Raw genomic sequence first — 21661 nt, forward strand, 5'->3', positions numbered from 1 at the left:
CTCTGAAGATGCCCAAGTAGTAAATGGTGGAACCACATACAGAATCTCAGTCTCCAGGGATTGTTCATCTAGTCTTATTAAGTCATGCTGCCAAACACTAATGGGCAATTAAGAGACAGTTAATAGTGCTATTCCTTGCCATCCCTTACTGAGTGGTGACTTTCCTCCAGTTCATCTCCATTCATCTCTCTCCATGTACTTTTTGTTGCTAAATGCAGGAACTAAATAAAAAGAGGACACAGAAGGAGATGGAGCATGCCATGCTGATCCGGCACGATGAGTCCACCCGAGAGCTTGAGTACAGGCAGCTGCACACGTTACAGAAACTCCGCATGGATCTGATCCGGCTACAGCACCAGACTGAACTGGAAAACCAGTTGGAGTACAATAAGAGGCGAGAGAGGGAACTGCACAGAAAGCATGTCATGGAACTTCGGCAACAGCCAAAAAACTTAAAGGTGAGAAGAAATTCCCCGGTTTGTGTTCCAAAACACAGTTAGGCTATATCAGTGTTTCCTGCACATGGATGACTGTCAGAGTCACCTGGGCAACTCCATAAAATTGCACTTTTCAGCTACTGAAATCAGAAGCACAAGAGTCTGGGTATAACAGACTCCTAAAAGGATGTTTCTGGGCCATGTGATACCTCCATTTTTCCTTTGTATCCATTATATACAACCTCTTTGACCCCCTTCATGGCATTCTCTCTTTAAAATTATACCGCATAAAATAACAGCAGTCCGTGGTTCTTATCCCAGGAAATGAGAAAGTTACCTGACAAAATATAGCAGATAAATTTTATCAGTAATGCCAGTCATATTGGTGTTAGTTACCTTGAGTGCTACTCTATTGAGAAAGGCTCTAAAGCCATATCCACACTTAGTAATAAAGAGTATAATTTATTAGTAACATCTGTCCCGGGCATGGGATTCAGCAGTGACATACCAAGCATTTATTTTACCTACATTAGAAATATGGAGCTCCTTTAGCCCTCACTACCTCCAGAGAATTTTAGCCGACTGCTCATTAACAAGCTATGTGGACTAAGCCATTGCTATATGTCAAGGAAGTCATTGTCAGTATTTTCAAAGATACAAGGTCAGCCTCAACCACACTGGCCATACTTCTCTCTAGCCAGATGCTAACTTGTCTAATTAGTGATCCTTGTCTTCCAAATTCCTCCACATGTTCATGAAGTGTACATGTGACTATCAAGCAACGTAATGGAACGCCTTTTGGACTTACAGTTAAAAACCCCACCTTATCTTTGCCAAAATGCATATTTGATGTTGCTATATGCAAGTAGTGGGAATGGGTTGTGGTGTGAAGTGTAATCCAGTGTTGTCCTTTATTGATTTGTCAAGGAGACACAGAGCAGTGAGAAATGACTTATATGTTGCCATCCCCCTTTCTTACTTGGAAATGGGGGAAAACAATTAAAAAGAGGTGAGGCAACAAGCAATAGAAGACACTGAAATTTTTGATTAGGAAACCACTGAAATAATGAACAAGCTTTTAACAAACTAAGCTTCACAGTATTCCACAATCTTCTTCGAGTTGTGATTTTGTAAAAATTCATTTTTTAAATCTATTTGTAAATTCAAAACAACTTTTATTCAGACAATAAAACCAAAAGTATTGGTAGAGTTAACTCCTGTCTGTGACTTATGTATTATTTTCATTATCATTGGCTAGTAGTATCGGTCACTGCACCAAAAGACAATTGGTCCCAGAACCTATACTGTATGATGAGAATGGAAGACTTTCTGTGTTTACTGATGTGTCTTTCTTTTCCTTTTGTCACTTTTTCTATACAGGCCATGGAAATGCAAATTAAAAAACAGTTTCAGGACACTTGCAAAGTACAGACCAAACAGTATAAAGCACTCAAGAATCACCAGTTGGAAGTTACTCCAAAGAATGAGCACAAAACAATCTTAAAGACACTGAAAGATGAGCAGACAAGAAAACTTGCCATTTTGGCAGAGCAGTATGAACAGAGTATAAATGAAATGATGGCCTCTCAAGCGGTAAGTGGTTTAGGTTCAGTGCCACAGCTTCAAGAGCTTTAGGAATCAAGAAAATTCAAGATCCAGCCTTTTGGTCCCAGGATGATTCTTGTGCACATTTAAGATATTGGTATTTTTCCTCCTAAAGAACTGAAGGAAATGACGACGCTGAATAAAGCCAAGCCAGTGTGGATACTTGCTGGAGTGTGTTTTAAGAGATGGAATTCAAGGAATAATGCACTAAATGAGACCTGTGGCACATAGGTTCTTTGAGGGCACAGTGCAATAGATACTGCATGTAATATCATAATTTTATTCACCAAAGATTTCACAGCTAATGTCAGGCACAAATGAATGAGACACACAGACACATTCATTTGGTAAAATCTTATTAAGCACTGTGCTCAGCATTCTGCTGGGCTCAGAGATAAGAGTGATGAACTAGAGAGATGATAGTGGTCCCTGTCCTCACACATCTGTCAGTCAAGTAAGAAGGTCAGATAATTAAGCAATGAAAATAAAACATAAAAGTGCTTTGAACTGGGAGGTGCCAGGATCTATAGGAGGGTAAGTAGGAACAACTAATCTGGTCTAGGAAAAGTGTCTCATCAAGAGCCAAGAAGCATGAAGGAAATTATTGATGCAAAGAGGTTACATGGAAAAGGGCCTACATAGACAGAGGCTCAAAGATAGAAAGTGTGCATTTGGGGAGTGAAAGACCTTTGGTATGAGCCCAAAAGTTCAAGGACTAGGATTGTGGGAGCCCAAAATGGAGAAATCGTAACTTAGATCTTAGTGAACCAGGGATGAGAATTTGCCCAGTAATTTAGTGAAGGTTTCACAAGGAGATGACTCTTAAAAGAGTAATAGTTGGTCAAATGAGCAGAAATGGAAAAATTACTCCTGGCAGACAATACAGTATATGTAAAGATTCCAGGGCCTGAAAGAGGATGGTACATTTGAGAAATGATGAGTAGTTGGTGGTAGGAGGATGACAGGCAGCTGGTGGATAGCCAGGGGTCAGAGCCTCAAAAGCCAGGAGTGTGGACGTTCTATCAACAATGGAGAGCTGCTAAAAGGACTTGCCCAGTGGTCCAGTGGTTAAGACTGCAGTTCCACTGCAGGGGGCATGGTTAGGGGACCAAGATCCTACATGCGCGCAGTGTGGCCAAAAGAGAGAGCTACTGAAACCTATCTAAAGAAGGAAAGTGACAGGATCCGATGTGGGCTGTAGAAAGATGCCGTAAATGTGGCAAATGCCTGTAATGAGACCTGTTAGAAAGCTATTGTAATAGTCCAGGGGGAAAAAATGAAGCCCTGAACTAAGAACATGATAATGGAGATACTGAGGAGGGAGAGGAGGATTTGAGAAATATTTAGGAGGTAGAATAGAGAGAACTTAGGGACCAATTTGAGAGGTAGGTTTGATAACAGCAGAACGGGTCATCATTTTACCAAGATAGAAAATCAGAAGGAGAAATGAGTTTGGGTGCCTTGAAGATACTTGACCTGTTAACTGAGCTCTGTGGGTATCTAGGTGGAAAGGTACAGAGATGGGAATCTTCAGTTCAAAAGGGTGTCAGGATTAACATCAAAAAGTTAATCATTGTTGACTTCCCTGGTGTTCCAGCGGTTAAGATTCCACATTTCAAATGCAGGGGGCTCAGGTTTGATCCCTGGTTGAGTTTGATACCTAGGCGAGGAACTAAGATGCCACATGCCATGCATCATGGCCAAAAAGATTTTTAATTTAAAGTTTTTTAAATTTAAAAGACTTCCCTGGCCATCCAGTGGATAAGACTGTGCTTCTGAGGCAGGGGGCACAGGTTCAATTTCTGATTGGGGAACTAAAATCGCTGATGCCATGAGACACAGCTTAAAAAAAAAAAAAGTCATTATTATATGGAGGCAGTTGTAGCTGTTGGGAATACCTGAGACCTCCAAGGGATAGAAGATTGTGTTTAAAGAGGAAGAGGACTCAGAACAGAGTAGTGGGCACCAACATTTGAGGGCAAAGTAGAAGTTAGACCAAAGAAGACGAATAACCAGAATTGTGGAAGGGGAACCAAAAGGAGTGTCACAGAAGCCAGAACAAAGGTTTCTAGTTGATGAATTCAAATGTTTCAGAGAGACCAGGTGGACCCAGCAGTGGTTTTGTCCATTGCTTGTCACAGACAGTGGAGTGCTGGAAATGGGAAAAAGGGAATATAGAATGAGATAAAAACTGTGAGACTGTTCTTCCCAGATTCTTGTCAGTGAAGGAAAGGCGAAATAGAGCTCTAGCTAAAGGAAGAAACAGTTAAAGGGGGACTTCTATTAATTGGAAAGGCTTAAACATGTCCTTAGTTGAGGATAGAAACCAGTGTAATTCATTCATCCATTCCTCTAGTATTCCAAGTAGTTATTGAATGCTTCTGCTGTGCCCCTGACATCCAGAAATAATGTGGTGAAAAAAACAGGTTGATAATGTTCTCATGGAATTTATGAAAGAGTGAAGAAAACAGATGTTGAAAAAGTCTACATGTAACAGCAGAACAAGTGCAGTGTGCCCACAGAGCGAAGCTAGTCTAGAGAGTCAGGAAAGGGCTCTCAGACAAAATGATTATTTAAGCCGAGGGGTAGGGAGCACATTCTAGGCAAAAGAAACTATTATACATTTGTAAAGATGGGAAAGACAGTGTCACTTTTAAAAAACTCAAAGTCCATTGTATTTAGAATATAGAGAACTAGGAGACAACTAACACGAGAATAAGACTAGATCATGTATAGGCTAGTAAGCTTTCTTAAGAATTTTGATCTTATCCTAAAAGCACTGGGAAGCCATTAAAGAGCATTAAGGAGGAGACATGTCAGATTTACATTTTTAAATGATAACTTAGGTGAAACGTGGAGAATGGCTTGGGAGATAGTGAGTGCAGGTATAAGGAGAGCATGTATAAAGTTGCTGCCTTTAACTGGGTGTGAAGGAATGGTGGCCAGACTAGAGAGGGAACAGGATGAAGCAGAAAGTGACTCAGTTTGAGAGCGAGGCAGGAGGTGGAACTAGAAGCATTTAGTAACAGATTGAATGTGGAGAGTGAGATATTAAGAATGACACCCAGTCTCTGGTTTGAATAAAATGGTAGATGATGATACCATTTATCTATATGGTCAAAAAATGAATCGGAAATTGGAAAAGTGGGAAGGAAACAATGATTGAAGTGAAGTTGCTCAGTCGTGTCCGACTCTTTGCAACCCCGTGGACTGTAGCCTACCAGGCTCCTCAATCCATGGAATTCTCCAGGCAGGAATACTGGAGTGGATTGCCATTTCCTTCTCCAGGGGATCTTCCCAACCTAGGGATCGAACCTGGGTCTCTCACGTTACAGGCAGACGCTTTACCATTTGAGCCAAAACAATGATTAGTTAGTATTATTAGGTTGGTTCAAAAGTAATTACAGTTTCAGACCCTAAATTTTAAATCATCATAACCAGGCTCAAACATATCTTTATTAATCAAAATAGGAACCATTATAATCAACACATTTTTACCAGTAAGAAATAAGTTTATTTATTCTTGTAGCATAAAAATCTGTGTTTCAGAATTCAGCAAACTTTTGGAAAGCATTTTCTGCCTCCTCCTGGTTATGGAAGCATTTTCCCTACAAAAAGTTGTCTAGATGCTTGAAGAAGTGGAAGTTGGTTGGCGAGAGGTCAGGTGAATATGGCAGATGAAGCAAAACTTTGTAGCCCAGTTCATTGAACTTTTGAAGCATTGGTTGTGCAACATGCACTTGAGCGTTGTTGTGGAAAAGAATTGGACCCTTTCTATTGACCGATGCTGGCTGCAGGAGTTGCAGTTTTTGGTGCATCTCATCAGTTTGCTGAGCATACTTCTCAGATGTAATGGTTTCACCGGGATTCAGAAAGCTGTAGTGGATCAAGTGACAGCAGACCACCAAACACTCGCTTTGACCTTTTCTGGTACAAGTTTGGCTTTGAAAAGTGCTTTGGCTTCTCAGTCCGTCCGCTGACCTGGTCATCACTGGTTGTCGTATAAAATCCACTTTTCATTGCACATCTCAATTCAATCAAGAAATTGTCATCACTTGCACAGAATAAGAGAAGATGTCACTTCAAAACAATGATTTTTTTAAATTTTTGGTCAGCTCAAGAGGCACCCACTTACCAAGTTTTTTCACCTTTCCAATTTGCTTTAAATGCTGAACGACCATAGAACAGTCAACACTGAGTGCTTGGGCAACTTCTCATGTGGTTGTAAGATCAGCGTTGATGATCCTCTCAGTTGGTCATTATCAACTTCTGATGGCTGGCCTCTGTGCTTCTCATCTTCAAGCCTCTTGTTTACTTTGCAAAACTTCTTGAGTGACCACTGCACTGTATGTTCATTAGCAGTTCCTGGGCCAAATACGTTGTTGATGTTGTGAGTTGTCTCCATTGTTTTATGACCCATTTTACACTCAAATAAGAAAATCACTTGAATTTGCTTTTTGTCTAACATCATTTCCATAGTCCAAAGTACATATAAAACAAACAGTAAGTAATAATTCATTAGCAAAAACCATAAATCAAGAAATGTGAATTAAAATGTATAACATAACCACATTTATTTAAGAATGTATTTCGATATCAAATGCAATGCAAAACCACAGTTACTTTTGCACCAACGTAATAGTCATGTTGAGGGACTTCCCTGGCAGTCCAGTGGTTAAGACTCTGCACATCCACTGCAGAGGGCGAGAGTTCGATCCCTGGTCAGGGAACTAAGATCCTGCATGCTGCATAGTGCAACCAGAAAAATACACACACACACACACGTGTGTGTGTACATGTATATATATATATGTGTGTGTGTGTGTATATTATATTAGTCATGTTGAGCTTGAAGGCCTGGGAACCATCCAAATGAAGATATCTCGTATAGAGTGGATAAGCTAGCCTGGATCTCAGAAACGAAGTCTGAAATAGAGGTGTGGTTATGGGAATCATTTGCAGAAAGATGGTAATTGAAACCTTTGAAATAGATGAGATTCCTTAGGAAGGAAGGTTAGAGGAAGAAGACTGACAAAGCCCTAAGGAGCACCCACATTTAATGACCCAGTGAGGGGTAGAGAATAACTGGAAGAGGAGAGGAAGGAAGGAAAAACCAAGAGAGTGTGGTGTCTCGGAAGACAGGATAGAATCCAGGAAGGAAGGGGCAGCCCACAGTATCAAATGTTGCTGGGAGGACAGGTAAGATAAGAGCCCCTTCAGGATGGTCAGAGATGAGATGTAAGATCAGGGCAAGGAGTGCATATAGGGGTTAAAGGTAAGAAGGAGAGAATTAGCAGTGGGGACATAAAGATTGGTGGAATTCCAGTAAAGATTGGGTTTTGTTTCTATTTGTATTTCTCAGCATCTGCTACAATGCCTAGCATCCAACAAGTGCTCAATGGATGTTTGCTACATAAGACGAGAGAGAACAGGGTCAGAAATATAGGTTCATGATTGCCCTTGAATAAAAGAAGAGAAATAACCCTTCCTTCTGTGGCAGGGAGGAGATTAAAGTACAGATAGATGATAATTACAGCTTCCTTTACTACCCACTTATCATGTGCCAGGCACTGTTGTAAGTATTTTGTGTTATCTAATTTTTGTTAATCCCCTCTAACCTTTGAAGTAGTTACTTTTTTTAAACCCTGATTTACCTGCGAGGAAACTGAGGTTTATTGAAGTTGTTACTTGCTTAGGGTGAAGATTAACAAACTTTCTCTAAAGGGGCAGATGGTAAATGTTTTAGGCTTTTGTGGACCACAGAGTCTCTGTCACAACTACTCAACTCTGCTATTGTCATACAAAAGCAGTCATAGACAGTCCAGCCATGAATGAGTGTGTCTGTTCCAGGAAAACTTCATTTACAGAAATAGGCAGCAAGCCAAATTTGCCCTTTGGGCCATAGTGTACCCACTCTTGACTTAGAGGGTCATTTACTGGTAAGTAGCTAATTAGTGGTGGAACTGCGATTTGAACCCGTTTGGGGGGACCCTGTAAACCTGTATGCCTGGCCACTACTACATTGTGCTGCTTCTGTGACATCCCTTTCTTGAATTTAACCCAGTAGAGGGAACAGACCTGATATTTACCTATACTTTTATAAAACTTCTTAATGGATTTGGTATGTGCAACTTTAAATACTGGACTATCCTCTGATTTCTAGACTGACACGTTTTTAGAGTCAGAGCTGGTTAAGAGTAACATAGTTACTGACATTAATAATGGAATGCCAGAAATAAAAGAAGACAGGTGATTCAGTGGTCTGAATTGTCCAGAGAATGAGCCTCTGGCCAGTACTCAGGACAGTTAACCAAACCAGGTAGAAAATAATAGACTTCATTCTCTTTATTGGTAAGAAGCCTCCCATATCAAGAGGGAATCAAGAACAACCTCATTGGGAGCCAGTAAACCCTTTGGGCTTTACCTGAGCTGTTGCTGCTACAGAGTGACCATTCTTCGTGTCTAGTATCTCTTCTCCCTTCACTTGTCATTGGGAAAATGAGAAGAGTGGCATCCTCTAGTGGGTTTGAGTGAAAACTGGTTAGGATTAATTATTAGAAAGTACTTTGGAAATATAACTCCATTATTTATTTTGTGTTCCTTTGATAGAGTACACTTCTCCAAAAGTACAAAAGAAGACACTATAAAAATAGCTTTATAAAACTATTCTAATAACATTTCAAAAAACCATAACTCAGTCAAGAGATTAAGAAATGTTGTTACTTGTCATAAATTGTACAGAATAGGGAAGGCAGTTTAAGGTAGAAAGTAAATATCTTGGCTAAGCAGTCTGTATGGAAACATGCCAATATACTCAGGGTAGACAGAACTGTCTAATTCAAGGGTTCTAATCTTATAGTTCCCAGCTGAACTGAGGGCCTGCTAAATCTAGACCAAACTAAACCTGGTGGGGCAGGAGGGCCATCATCCCTAAACACAGTCCTGCTAATGGCCCTAAATTTTTGACTGTACTTATTGAAAGGCTGGCGTTTCTGCTGGTTGCCTTGGCCCATTCCCCACACAGGATGAGTGTCCTGGTGAATAAATAATACAAAGTATGGGTGCTGCAGGGAGCAAGGGAAACTTTATCTAGATTTCACTACTTCGAACTGGAATATGCCCCTTAAGATTATCCAGGCTACCTTCTATGGGGAAGAGATTCTTGAACCACTTGAGTTCTCGATGGCTGGCCAGCAGGATAAAGTATAGCCAGCATTATAGAGACCAACTTTACTTGCTAGAACATAATGGTACTGTGGTATACTCCTCAAATGTTATGGAGATTGGACTCTTTTTTCTTCTTATTATTCTTAGAGCTAAGGATGTCTAAATGTATGATGGTTTGGGGCTTAAAGATATCTAAATATGGAAATGGTTAGTCAAAATAATGATAGCAGCTGCTGTTTACTGATCCTTTGGTAGACATCAAGAACTATGCCTAGAATTTTATATGAATTTTTTCATTTAATCCTCATGCAAATCTTAGAAAGCAAGAAATATTATTGTTACTTGCTTGAGATGGAAAAAAAAGAGAGAGAGACTTGGAGAAATTAAGTAACTTACTAAGGTGACACACCTCAGTGAATAGTGAGATTGGAATTCTAGCTCAGGAGTCTGCCTCTGAAAGCCCATAGGCTTAATCTCTGGAGTGTGGCGCTTTCCTGGCTAGTGTAGTTTTAGGAAAGCCAGATTTCCTAAAGAAAAGAGTGTTTTTGCTTTCTTAAGAATTTTTTTTAAAAAGGAAGTGTTTTTAGAACTTGTAGCCCATGAAGCCGAATGTGCTATCTTTGATTTGTAACTGTGAATGTAGCCAGGGCGTCTGTTTTCCTGAGGGGCCCAATTCAGTCCAGACAAGGAAGCATCCTCCCGTAGTCACCATGCACTGTAAGCTAGGAGCCAATCACAGTATGTGTCTTCTGTGCCCACAGTTACGGCTAGATGAGGCTCAAGAAGCAGAATGCCAGGCCTTGAGGCTACAGCTCCAGCAGGAAATGGAGCTGCTCAATGCCTACCAGAGCAAAATCAAGATGCAAACAGAGGCACAACATGAACGTGAGCTCCAGAAGCTAGAGCAGAGGGTGTCTCTGCGCAGAGCACATCTTGAACAGAAGGTATGAGCGTGTTGCCAGGGGGTCCCGTACCGCTGGATGGAGGTTGGGCGTGACCCTTGTTTGTGTAACCAGGGGTTAACAAGGTGCTGTTCCCTATGCACCTGCTTTGACCCTCCTAGTGCCTGAGAGGTAGGCACAGTCCCCATTCCACAGGCAGGGCGCTGAGGCTCAAAAGGCTTAGATTACATGTGTAAATCTGATCCCACAGCCTGAATTCTGTCTATTACTCTGCTCAGAAACTCTCCACCTTCAGTCTGAGGGCTGACACAGGTAACTAGGTAGCTGATTTGACATACGAAAGGTACTATAAATTGACAGCATGGCCCCTGAATGGCCCAAAGAAGCCAAATGCAGATTTGGTTTTTGTTCTCAGCAGAACAAAGAAAGCACCAGCAGAGCTGTTAAAAAAAAATCAAAATGAAGAGAGACTGATATTGCTGTACTTAATGTTATCAGATTTTTAAGTATTTATTGCTTTTAGATGTTACGAGGAAAATGAAGTAGAAAAGATGCCATAAAGCATCGCAAAGCCATTAAGTGTGTATTTGCTTAACTAGTTATTTGGGGTTTCTTCTGGTAGTTCCCAGAGGTCAACGAGAAAGACTATTTTCCCAGCTCCTGATCTAGAACTAAATTGCTAATGACCCAGGGGGCTTTTGACTCTCTGGGAAAGCTACATAATCTAATTGTGCTTGAGTGTCTTTTAGCTTCTCCTGAACCATCTCCTGCTGAGACAGGACACTGACCTAAATCAGCCCAGCTGCTTGACTTGCTAGCAGGGCAGTGCCAGCCCCAGGTGGCCCCAGATATTTTTATTCTTGTGAGCAACTTTTAAATATGATGGATGAGACACATTGCATCGATTACAGGACTCTCCCAGCCTGCCCCAGACTAGTTTAACACTTGGTTCCCATGTGTTTGTGTGTCATCTGTATGCATCTCTGTATATATGTATGCCTGTTAGGAGCTCCTTTCCATTAAGAACTGCTCATTGTGCTTATTTCAGATTGAAGAAGAGCTGGCTGCCCTTCAGAAGGAACGCAGCGAGAGAATAAAGTACCTATTGGAAAGGCAAGAGCGAGAGATTGAAACTTTTGACATGGAGAGCCTCAGAATGGGATTTGGGAATTTGGTTACATTAGATTTTCCTAAGGAGGACTATAGATGAGATTAAATTTTTTTGCCATTTACAAAAAAAAAAAAAAGAAAACAGAAAAAAATTCAGACCCTACAAAACCACATTCCCCATTTTAACGGGCGTTGCTCTCACTCTCTCTCTCTCTTACTCTTACTGACATCGTGTCGGACTAGTGCCTGTTTATTCTTACTCCATCAGGGGCCCCCTTCCTCCCCCCGTGTCAACTTTCAGTGCTGGCCAGAACTTGGCCATCTCTTCTATTCATAGTACACGTCACAGTATTGATGTGATTCAAAATGTTTCAGTGAAAACTTTGGAGACAGTTTTAACAAAACCAATAAACCACCAACAACAACAAAAAGTGGATGTATATTGCTTTAAGCAATCACTCATTACCACCAATCTGTGAAAGTAAAGCAAAAAATAATAATAATAATAATAAATGCCAAGGGGGAGAGAGACACAATATCCGCAGCCTTACACCTTAACTAGCTGCTGCATTATTTTATTTTATTTTATTTTTTGGTATTTATTCATCAGGAATTAAAAAAAAAAAAACAAAGTTTTATTAAAGATTGAAAATTTGATACATTTTACAGAAACTAATTGTGATGTACATATCAGTGGTGACATATTATTACTTTTTTGGGGAATGGGGTGGGTGGGTGGGGTGAAGAGATCTTGTGATTTTTAAGAACCTGCTGGCAAGAGTTTAACTTGTCTTCAGCATATTCTGATTGTATCATAATCATTTTCTGCTGTTGCAGAGGATGTGAATACACTTAAGGAGCTCACAGAATCCCAGTAGCACAAATTGGGCTTTGGCAAATCGTGTATTTTGTGTATAGAAGGAATTTAAGGAGAGGTATTACTTATTTTCATATTGTATTTTAACTGTTTCTCTGATCAAATTTTTTTACTTCCTCCTCTAGTCCTCCCCACCTCCCTCCTTTTCCAATTCAGTATTTGGAGTTCAACACTGTCTCTCAATCAGATCATCTTGATCTTTTTTCTTTATTTCCCTACCCCTGCCTAAATCCCATATCTTGGTCATAAATATTGCATTATTCACACTTTCAAACTGTGTATTTTCTTACAATAAAAAATGATGGAAAAAAAAAAGGCTTTACTTCTTTTGCATGCACTTTAAAAAAAAAAACATTTTTCAGGTTCCAAGGAAGAGCATGATAACTGTCAGAGCTTTTAATTATATTTGTAAATAAAAGTGTTCATCACATTGCCTTGCTGTGTTCTTGTAGCAGGAAGTTTCCTTTCTAGATTCGTCAGTTCCTAATGTAGGAGAGCCGCCCTCCAGAAACTGTTCTCCATGGCCCCTCAGGAAGAGCCATTCAAGATTTTCAGGTAAAGCTGTGTCTTCAAGTTCTTCTACAGAGCTGAAGATGGTGTCACACTGTCTGAAGTTGTCAGTTCACCTTTTTACTCTTACACATATCACACACACACACACAGACACACAAGTTCACCTTTTTACTCTTAAGAATAGAAGGTGGCACATATCACACACACACACACACACACGCACTGTGCCAGTCGTAGGAGAATGTATTGCTGAGAGAAGTTCAGTCACCCAGTCATGCGACCCCATGGACTGCAGCATGCCAGGCTTCCCTGTCCATCACCAACTCCTGTAGCTTGCTCAGACTCATATCCATTGAGTCAGTGATGCCATCCAACCATCTTATTCTCTGTCATTCTCTTCTTCTCCCACCTTCAGTCTGTCCCAGCATCAGGGTCTTTTCAAATGAGTCAGTTCTTCGCATCAGGTGGCCAAAGTATTGGAGTTTCCACTTCAGCATCAGTCCTTCCAGTGAATATTCAGGACTCATTTCTTTTAGGATGGACTGTTTGGATCTCCTTGCAGTCCAAGGGACTCTCAAGAGTCTTCTCCAATACCACAGTTCAAAAGCATCAATTCTTTGGTGCTCAGCTTTCTTTACAGTCCAACTCTCACATCCATACATGACTACTGGAAAAACCATAGTCTTGACTACATGGACCTTTGTTGACAAAGTAATCTCTGCTTTTAAATATGCTATCTAGATTGGTCATAGCTTTTCTTCCAAGAAATGTCTTAATTTCACAGCTGTGATCACCATCTGCAGTGATTTTGGGGACCAAAAAATAAAGTCATCCACTGTTTCCCCATCTATTTGTCATGAAGTGGTGGGACCAGATGCCATGATCTTAGTTTTATATAAGCAGGTTGACAATATACAGCTTTGATGTACTCCTTTCCCTATTTGGAACCAGTCTGTTGTTCCATGTCCAGTTCTAACTGTTGCTTCCTGACCTGCATATAGATTTCTCAAGAGGTAGTTCAGGTGGTCTGGTATTCCCATCTCTTGAAGAATTTCCCACAGTTTGTTGTGATCCACACAGTCAAAGGCTTTGGCATAGTCAATAAAGCAGAAATGGATGTTTTTCCGGAACTCTCTTGCTTTTTCGATGATCCAGCAGATGTTGGTAATTTGATCTCTGGTTCCTCTGCCTTTTCTAAATCCAGCTTGAACATCTGAAAGTTCACGGTTCATGTATTGTTGAAGCCTGGCTTGGAGAATTTTGAGCATTACTTTACTAGAGTGTGAGATGAGTGCAACTGTGCAGTAGTTTGAGCATTCTTTGACATTGCTTTTCTTTGGTATTAGAATGAAAACACCTTTTCCAGTCCTGTGGGCACTGTTGAGTTTTCCAAATTTGCTGCCATATTGAATACAGTACTTTCACAGCAGCATCTATCAGGATTTGAAATAGCTCAGCTGGAATTCCATCACCTCCACTAGCTTTGTTCGTAGTGATGCTTCCTAAGGCCTACTTGACTTTACATTCCAGGATATCTGGCTCTAGGCGAGTGATCACACCTTTGTGATTATCTGGGTTGTGAAGATATTTTTGTACAGTTCTGTGTATTCTTGCCACCTCTTCTTAATATATTCTGCTTCTGTTAGGTCCATACCATTTTGTTCTTTATCGAGCCCATCTTTGCATGAAATGTTCCCTTGATATCTCTGATTTTCTTGAAGAGATCGCTAGTCTTTCCCATTCTGTTGTTTTTCTCTATTTCTTTGCACTGATCACTGAGGAAGGTTTTCTTCTCTCTCCTTGCTATTCTTTGGAATTCTGCATTCAAATGGGTATATCTTTCCTTTTCTCCTTTGCTTTTCACTTCTTTTCACAGCTATTTGTAAGGCCTCCTCAGACAGTCATTTTGCTTTTCTGCATTTCTTTTTCTTGGGGATGGTCTTGATCCCTGTCTCTCAGAGAAGTGAGGCACCTTAAAAGCAGGCTATGAAGAAGACATTATAAGCAAATTTTGAAATGATCCCACTGTAATAGTAGATACCCCCCTCCCCTCATAGTCAGCTTTTATTAGAATAATTTTATGCAGATGACAATGAGGGAGTAAAAAATATATAACTTCTAGGGTATGGTTTTTGGGGTCAAGACAGTCTCAGTAAGATTTCATATTCTTAGGGTTCTGAGCCCTGGTCATTGAGAAGTGATCTCTAGCATGATGTCTTAATCAATTTATTTATTTTTGGCTGTGCTGGGTCTTTGTTGCTGCACGTGAGCTTTCTCTAGTTTCAGCAAGCAAGGGCTACTCTTGATTGCGGTATGCGGGCTTCTTGCTGGGGTGGCTTTTGTTGTGGAACATGGGCTCTAAGGTGCGTGGACTCAGTAGTTGTGACTCAGGGGCTTGGTTGCTCACCTGGGATTGAACCCATATCCGTTGCATTGTCAGGCAGATTCTTAACCAATGGGCCACCAGGGAAGTCCATCCTTTAATAATTAACATCCAGTTTCCTAAGCAGCTTAGGTCTTTAAAATTCCCATATTAGGTACATCAGAAAGTAATATTGGAAAAGGCTGTACTGCATTATGCTTACCATGTGATAGAACTCTATAAACATTTTGTAGATGAGAAAGTAAGCTCAGACCAGGGTAAATGGAGGTAATAGAGTCTGAATTGAGACCTGTCTGATTTCTGAACCCATACTCCTAAGTATAGTCACACTGCCATGCAAAGGGACATTAAACTTCCTGTAGTTTATTTCATCCATTTCTGTCTGTAGTGAAAACCAGCTAGCTAGCTTATGTAAGGCCTTATGTCTGTGAGATTATAGGTGCTGAGCTCTATAAAATTTCCCTCCCCACAGTTTTATCAATGATATGTCCCAAGGTGGAGTTATCAGAAGGAATGTGGGTTTGTGATCCTAACACCTGGTACAGACTGTCTTCCAACTCCTTCTAGTACCTTCAGTTCAGTTCAGTTGCTCAGTCATGTTCAACTGTTTGCAACCCCATGAATCACAGCACGCCAGGCCTCCCTGTCCGTCACCATCTCCCGGAGTTCACTCAGATTCACGTCCATCGAGTCAGTGATGCCATCCAGCCATCTCATCCTCTCTCGCCCCCTTCTCCTGCCCCTAATGCCTCCCAGCATCAGAGTCTTTTCCAATGAGTCAACTCTTCGCATGAGGTGGCCAAAGTACTGCAGTTTCAGCTCTAGCATCATTCCTTCCAAAGAAATCCCAGGGCTGATCTCCTTCAGAATGGACTGGGTGGATCTCCTTGCAGTCCAAGGGATTCTCAAGAGTCTTCTCCAACACCACACTTCAAAAGCATCAATTCTAGTACCTTATGCAGTAAGAATAGACAGGGACCAGAATAGTAGCTAGAAAAGGTATAAAAGTACTGGAGACGGGAGCAGAGAGCCAGTGTCTGGTATTATTCCAGCATATACTAAACTCCCCTGAGTTAATTATTATAGGTTTGTCATAAATATTATAAGGGCTGCCTCCCTTTGGTTTGCAACTATTCACTGAATATTTACTGAGTACCTTGTATGTCAGGTGAAATGCCAGAGGCTTATGCTCTGTCAATGTATCTTAACCTTAAAGACCTCACCCAAATGGAGCTTACATTAGAGGTAGGAGGAAAATGATGACACATAAGAATTACAATTTTAAATGATCTTAAATAGAAATAAGTGCTATAGATAAAGGAAAAACTAAGGGGGGGGGGCCAGAAGTGCCAGGATCAGCATACATTCAGCTCATGCATTCAAGAAATATTTACTGAGCATCTACTGTGTGTCTGGGGATGTAGCAATAAGTAAGATGGAGGGGGTCTGCTTATGGTTTAAATCTCCACTGAAAAGTAAATAAGCATGGAGTAATTTAAATCAATAGTGGACAAGGACAGGTGCGACCAGGAGTTTAAAGGAAAAATTACAGTCATAGGGAATATCAGAGAATACTTACCATTGAGGTCTAATTGAGTAAAAATTTATTTATTGAACTTACCACCAACTGTAATTAGTTGATTAAAAAAAAGTATTCCTGGGTAGCTGAAAACATGCAAGAATTACATATACCTCTGATTTTAATTTAGTAATATATTTGCCATAGAAATGATGAAACATAAAACATTTTTCTATTCTAGTTTGGCATAGCTGTGTGCTTTTCCTACAGCTAAAAAACAGACAAAAATGCAAAAACAACTATCTGAGGATACAAAGGAATAAAAGCAGGTGGATTGTGGAGAAGCAACCTAGACAGATGGAAGAAGGCAAACTAAAACCAATACCAGACTTACTCTACAATAAACACTAAAGGAAGTTCCTCATACTGAAGGGAAATGATAACATGAAGGAAAATTGGATCTCTAGGAAGAAAGGAAGAGCAAGAAATGGTAAATATCTAGATAAATATAGAAAAGGCTTTTTTCCCTGTAAGTCTTTAAAATATACAGATATATATATATAAATATATATACTTATAAACAATAAAAATAACATTGAGGAGGGTTTCACTGTATATAAATGCAAGCCATATGAGAACCGTAAATTAAAGGTTGGGGTTATTTGACCCATATGGTTGCCATGCTTCTAGATTTTACATGAAGTGGTACAATTCTTATTTTAAGCAGACTATGAAAAATTAGTTATGTATAAGACTTCCTTGGCAGTCCAATGAATGTTTAAGACTCTGAGCTTCCACTGCAGGGGATATGGGTTTGATCCTTGGTTGGGGAACTAAGATCCCACATGCTGAATGGCACGACCAAAAGTTAAAAAAAAAAAAAAAAGTATATTTTAACTCCTGGAGTAACTTAACCAAAAACAAACCCAAAAAAGTATTAGCCAAAAATCCAAGGATGAATTAAGATATTCAAATAATATTAAAAATTTAAAAATTCAAATAATCCACAAGAAGGCTGTAAGGGGAGGACAGAGATATAAAGAAAAATAAGGACAAACAGAAAACATAAAATGGTAGACCTAAATCCCACCATATCAATAATTGTTGTTCTTCAGTCGCTAATTCATGTCTGACTCTGCAACCCCCTGGACTGCAGCATTCCAGGCTTACCTATCCTTCACAATCTCCCAGAGTTTGCTCAAACTCAAGTGCATTGAGTCAGTGATGCTATCCAACCATCTCATCCTCTGCACATGGATAGGAAGACTCAATAGTATTAAGATATATGTTCTCCCTAAATCCATCTGTAGTTTCAATGCAATCCCAATAAAAATTCCAGCAAAGTTTCTTATAGGTATTCACAAACAGATCCTAAAATGTATGTGTATAACCAGAGCAAATTTTTAAAAGATGAAAATCGGATGACTTACTCTACTGATTTCAAGAATTGCTATAAAGCTACAGTAATCAAGACACTTTATTTTTTTTATTTAAATTTATTTATTTTAATTGGAGGGTGATTACAATATTGCATTGGTTTTGCCATACATCAACATAAATCCGCCACGGGTGTACACGTGTTCCCCATCCTGAACCCCCCTCCCACCTCCTTCCCCGTACCATCCCTCTGGGTCATCCCAGTGCACCAGCCCCAAGCATCCTGTATCCTGCATCAAACCTGGACTGGCGATTCATTTCTTATATGATATTATACATGTTTCAATGCCATTCTCCCAAATCATTCCACCCTCTCCCTCTCCCACAGAGTCCAAAAGACTGTTCTGGACATCTGTGTCTCTTTTGCTGTCTTGCATACAGGGTTATCGTTACCATCTTTCTAAATTCCATATATATGTGTTAGTATACTGTATTGGTATTTTTCTTTCTGGCTTACTTCACTCTGTATAATAGGCTCCAGTTTCATCCACCTCATTAGAACTGATTCACATGTATTCTTTTTAATGGCTAAGTAATACTCCATTGTGTATATGTACCACAGCTTTCTTATCTATTCGTCTGTTGATGGACATCTAGGTTGCTTCCATGTCCTGGCTATTATAAACAGTGCTGTGATGAACATTGGGGTACACGTGTCTCTTTCAGTTCTGGTTTCCTTGGTGTGTATGCCCAGCAGTGGGATTGCTGGGTCATAAGGCAGTTCTATTTCCAGTTTTTTAAGGAATCTCCACACTGTTCTCCATAGTGGCTGTACTAGTTTGCATTCCCACCAACAGTGTAAGAGAGTTCCCTTTTCTCCACACCCTCTCCAGCATTTATTGCTTGTAGACTTTTGGATCGCAGCCATTCTGACTTGCGTGAAATGGTACCTCATTGTGATTTTGATTTGCATTTCTCTGATAATGAGTGATGTTGAGCATCTTTTCATGTGTTTGTTAGCCATCTGTATGTCTTCTCTGGAGAAATGTCTATTTAGTTCTTTGGCCCATTTTTTGATTGGGTCATTTATTTTTCTGGAATTGAGCTCCAGGAGTTGCTTGTATATTTTTGAGATTAGTTGTTTTCAAGACACTTTAATATGGGCAAAAAGATAGACACAGAACAATGGGACCATGCAGACAATTCAGAAATAGATTAATACATATGGTCAATTTATATATATTTGTATAAAGGTACAACTTAATGAAGAGAAGGAAATCTTTTCAGCAGATAGTATTGGATCAACTGGACATCCACATGGGAAGCACTGAACACCAATCCTTATTTCACTATCCACAAAAGTTAATTCAAAATGGATAATAGATTCAAGTAAAGACTCAAACTATAAAATTTCTAGAAGAAAACAAGAAAATTTTTGTGAGCTTGGACTAGATATGGTTTTAGAGTCTGTGTTCACCAGGGATTGAGGGCCTCCAGAGTAATTGCCATATTTTCTATAATTAAGTCAGCATGATGAGCAGCTCCCAAGGGTTCAGATTTATTAGAAATACTGGGCTCTGCAGGGCTGCTAAAGCTGCACCATGTTACAGAACAGACTCCTGTGTCTTTCTGTTCTAAAACCTATAGACACACTTTTGTGTAGCCTTTAGGAAAGTGAGCCATTTGTAGACATGATCCCTGTATGTCAATCACGTCGTTTATTAATCTGTATTAATCCATTTAATCTCAACAGATCATTTTTTGGTTCTCCAAAACCCTTTGAGGTAAATAAGGCAGATTAATGATTCCCTCCCACCCATTTTTTCACAAGGATGCTAAACCTCAAAAGGAATTTGTGTGCAAGTGGGTGAAGTGGTGATGAGCTGGCTCTGAGGCCAGAGCTGCATTCAGAACCAGAATCCCCTACTTCCTAGCTGGGTGCCTGAGGGCAAATTCACTTCTTCCAATTTAACAGGTGAAACAGGGTATGCCCTTGCTTCTAAGGTTATTAATATATGCTTTCATATGTATTCTTTTTTGTGTGAACTTCTTGTGCATACACTCGATACTTTTGGTTGGGCTGCTTACCTTTTTCTGAATCATTTATGAGTCCGTACCTGTTTTAACAAGGAAACTAACAGATTACTGTAATTCCTCATTACTCTTTAGATTCTGTATCTAGAATCAAAAAAATACTGTGAGTTAGCAGATTTTTAAAAACTTTCAAAGAAAACAGGAGTTTAGAAAAAAAATAAATGATTTAAAATATACATAAATATCAAACTGTTCAAACAGGTAAAGTTTGAGAAAACTGGTAAGCAGACGGAAAAACAGGTGCTTTCATGTACCACTGACATGAATATAATCAGAGTGATCTTTTTGGAGGATGGTTTATCAGTATCAGAACTGAAAATGCTAAGGATTTACCCCACTAAATTACTCACAAAAGCATTTTATACATATAGAAAAGTTTGCTGAAGCACTCTTTAAAACAGCAAATAACCAGAAATAATCTAACCACAGAAGGCACTAGACTGATTAATTATGGAACATCTATAAAGTAGATAATATATTCAAAATAATGATACGAATTGTAGTGACCTGTTACCTTAAGACATATGACATGAAGGTACATTAGCTAGGGGGAACAGTACAGGACAATGTATACCAGTGTATAGAAGACTAATCTTTAAAGAATATATATGCAGATATATGCTGATATGAATATTTACATTTGCTTCTGAAAGAAAACAAGTAACTGCTAACTGCCATGGAGGAGGCTAGGCATTTTCTTTACCATTTGCCTTGTCTTAACAAGTGCAAGTCTTGCTTCTCACATTAAAAAATATATATTTATGTATGTATGTATTTGGTTGGGTCTTAGTTGTAGCATGTGGGATCTTTCAGTTGTGGCGTGAGCGACCTAGTTTCTCGACTATGGATTGAACCCAGGCCTCCTGCATTGGAAGCCCAGTCTTGGCCACTGGACCACCAGGGAAGTCCCTTACATTTATTTTTAAAGGCAATAGGGTAGTCATTCCCTTTATAGCTTTTGTTTTACAAAATAGTTTAAAAATTGAATTTTAAAACCCTGAAGTTAAAATTACTTTCTCCCTTACTCATCCCCAGAGATTACACGAGGCCATTTCCCAGCAGTTTTTTCAAAGGAGGAGGTACTGCAGCCAAAGGTGGGGAAAGGCCCAGCCCTGCTGACTGACACCACCAGGTCTGGCCAGGATGCCTCTCCATTACAGACCAGGTCAGTGAAACAGACCTCCGCCTCCCCTCCCCCTCCTTTTTTGGTACTGATCTATACTGATCACGGTCGGAACAATGAGAAGCGTGGACTAACTTCTTAGTCATTGTTGTGGTTTCCATACTGAACTACACCAAAAGGGAATGTTTTCAACCAGCTTCACACTCAGGTTGGAAAGGACCACTTAGAAAATACAAAGGTGCTTTACAGGCAAGATTTGTCCTAAAGTTTTGTGATTGTTTTTTAAGACCTCCAGTTTTAATAGCTGCTCCTGCTGCTGTGTAATGGCACATATATAAGTATGAACCCCCTGTACAGTTCCTAAATCAAGTCCCAATCGTCACTGCTGATCAGGGAAAGGGGCTTCTCACTTGACAGATGGTCGGGGTTTTTTTTCTTTTTGGTCTGCACCACATGACTTGCAGATCTTCCGCCTTTCAGGGATCAAACCCAGGCTCCCTGCAGTGGAAGCATGGAATCTTAACCACTGGATTGCCAGGGAATTCCCTAGAGAT

The 21661-nt window shown here is 39.9% G+C and overlaps 1 protein-coding gene across 7 annotated transcripts in view; it reads left to right on the forward strand.

Annotated features, from left to right (window-relative positions):
• TAOK3 (TAO kinase 3) overlaps nucleotides 1-12529 on the forward strand; it is a 189704-nt gene extending 177175 nt beyond the window's left edge. For 4 of the 7 annotated variants that reach the window (XM_040251614.1, XM_040251612.1, XM_040251613.1 and 1 more), the window contains 4 exons: nucleotides 219-458; nucleotides 1818-2030; nucleotides 9971-10153; nucleotides 11160-11373. In XM_040251614.1, the coding sequence (XP_040107548.1) occupies nucleotides 219-458; nucleotides 1818-2030; nucleotides 9971-10153; nucleotides 11160-11321 (798 nt within the window). In that variant the 3' untranslated portion in view covers nucleotides 11322-11373. Of the gene's footprint in view, nucleotides 1-218; nucleotides 459-1817; nucleotides 2031-9970; nucleotides 10154-11159 lie in introns of all 7 variants that reach the window. The other 3 variants (XM_040251611.1, XM_040251617.1, XM_040251616.1) reach the window with 3 other exon arrangements.
• Nucleotides 12530-21661: the final 9132 nt, after the last annotated feature.

Source organism: Oryx dammah, unplaced genomic scaffold (genome assembly GCF_014754425.2).
Source record: "Oryx dammah isolate SB20612 unplaced genomic scaffold, SCBI_Odam_1.1 HiC_scaffold_12, whole genome shotgun sequence".
In the NCBI taxonomy this organism is placed as follows: domain Eukaryota; kingdom Metazoa; phylum Chordata; class Mammalia; order Artiodactyla; family Bovidae; genus Oryx; species Oryx dammah.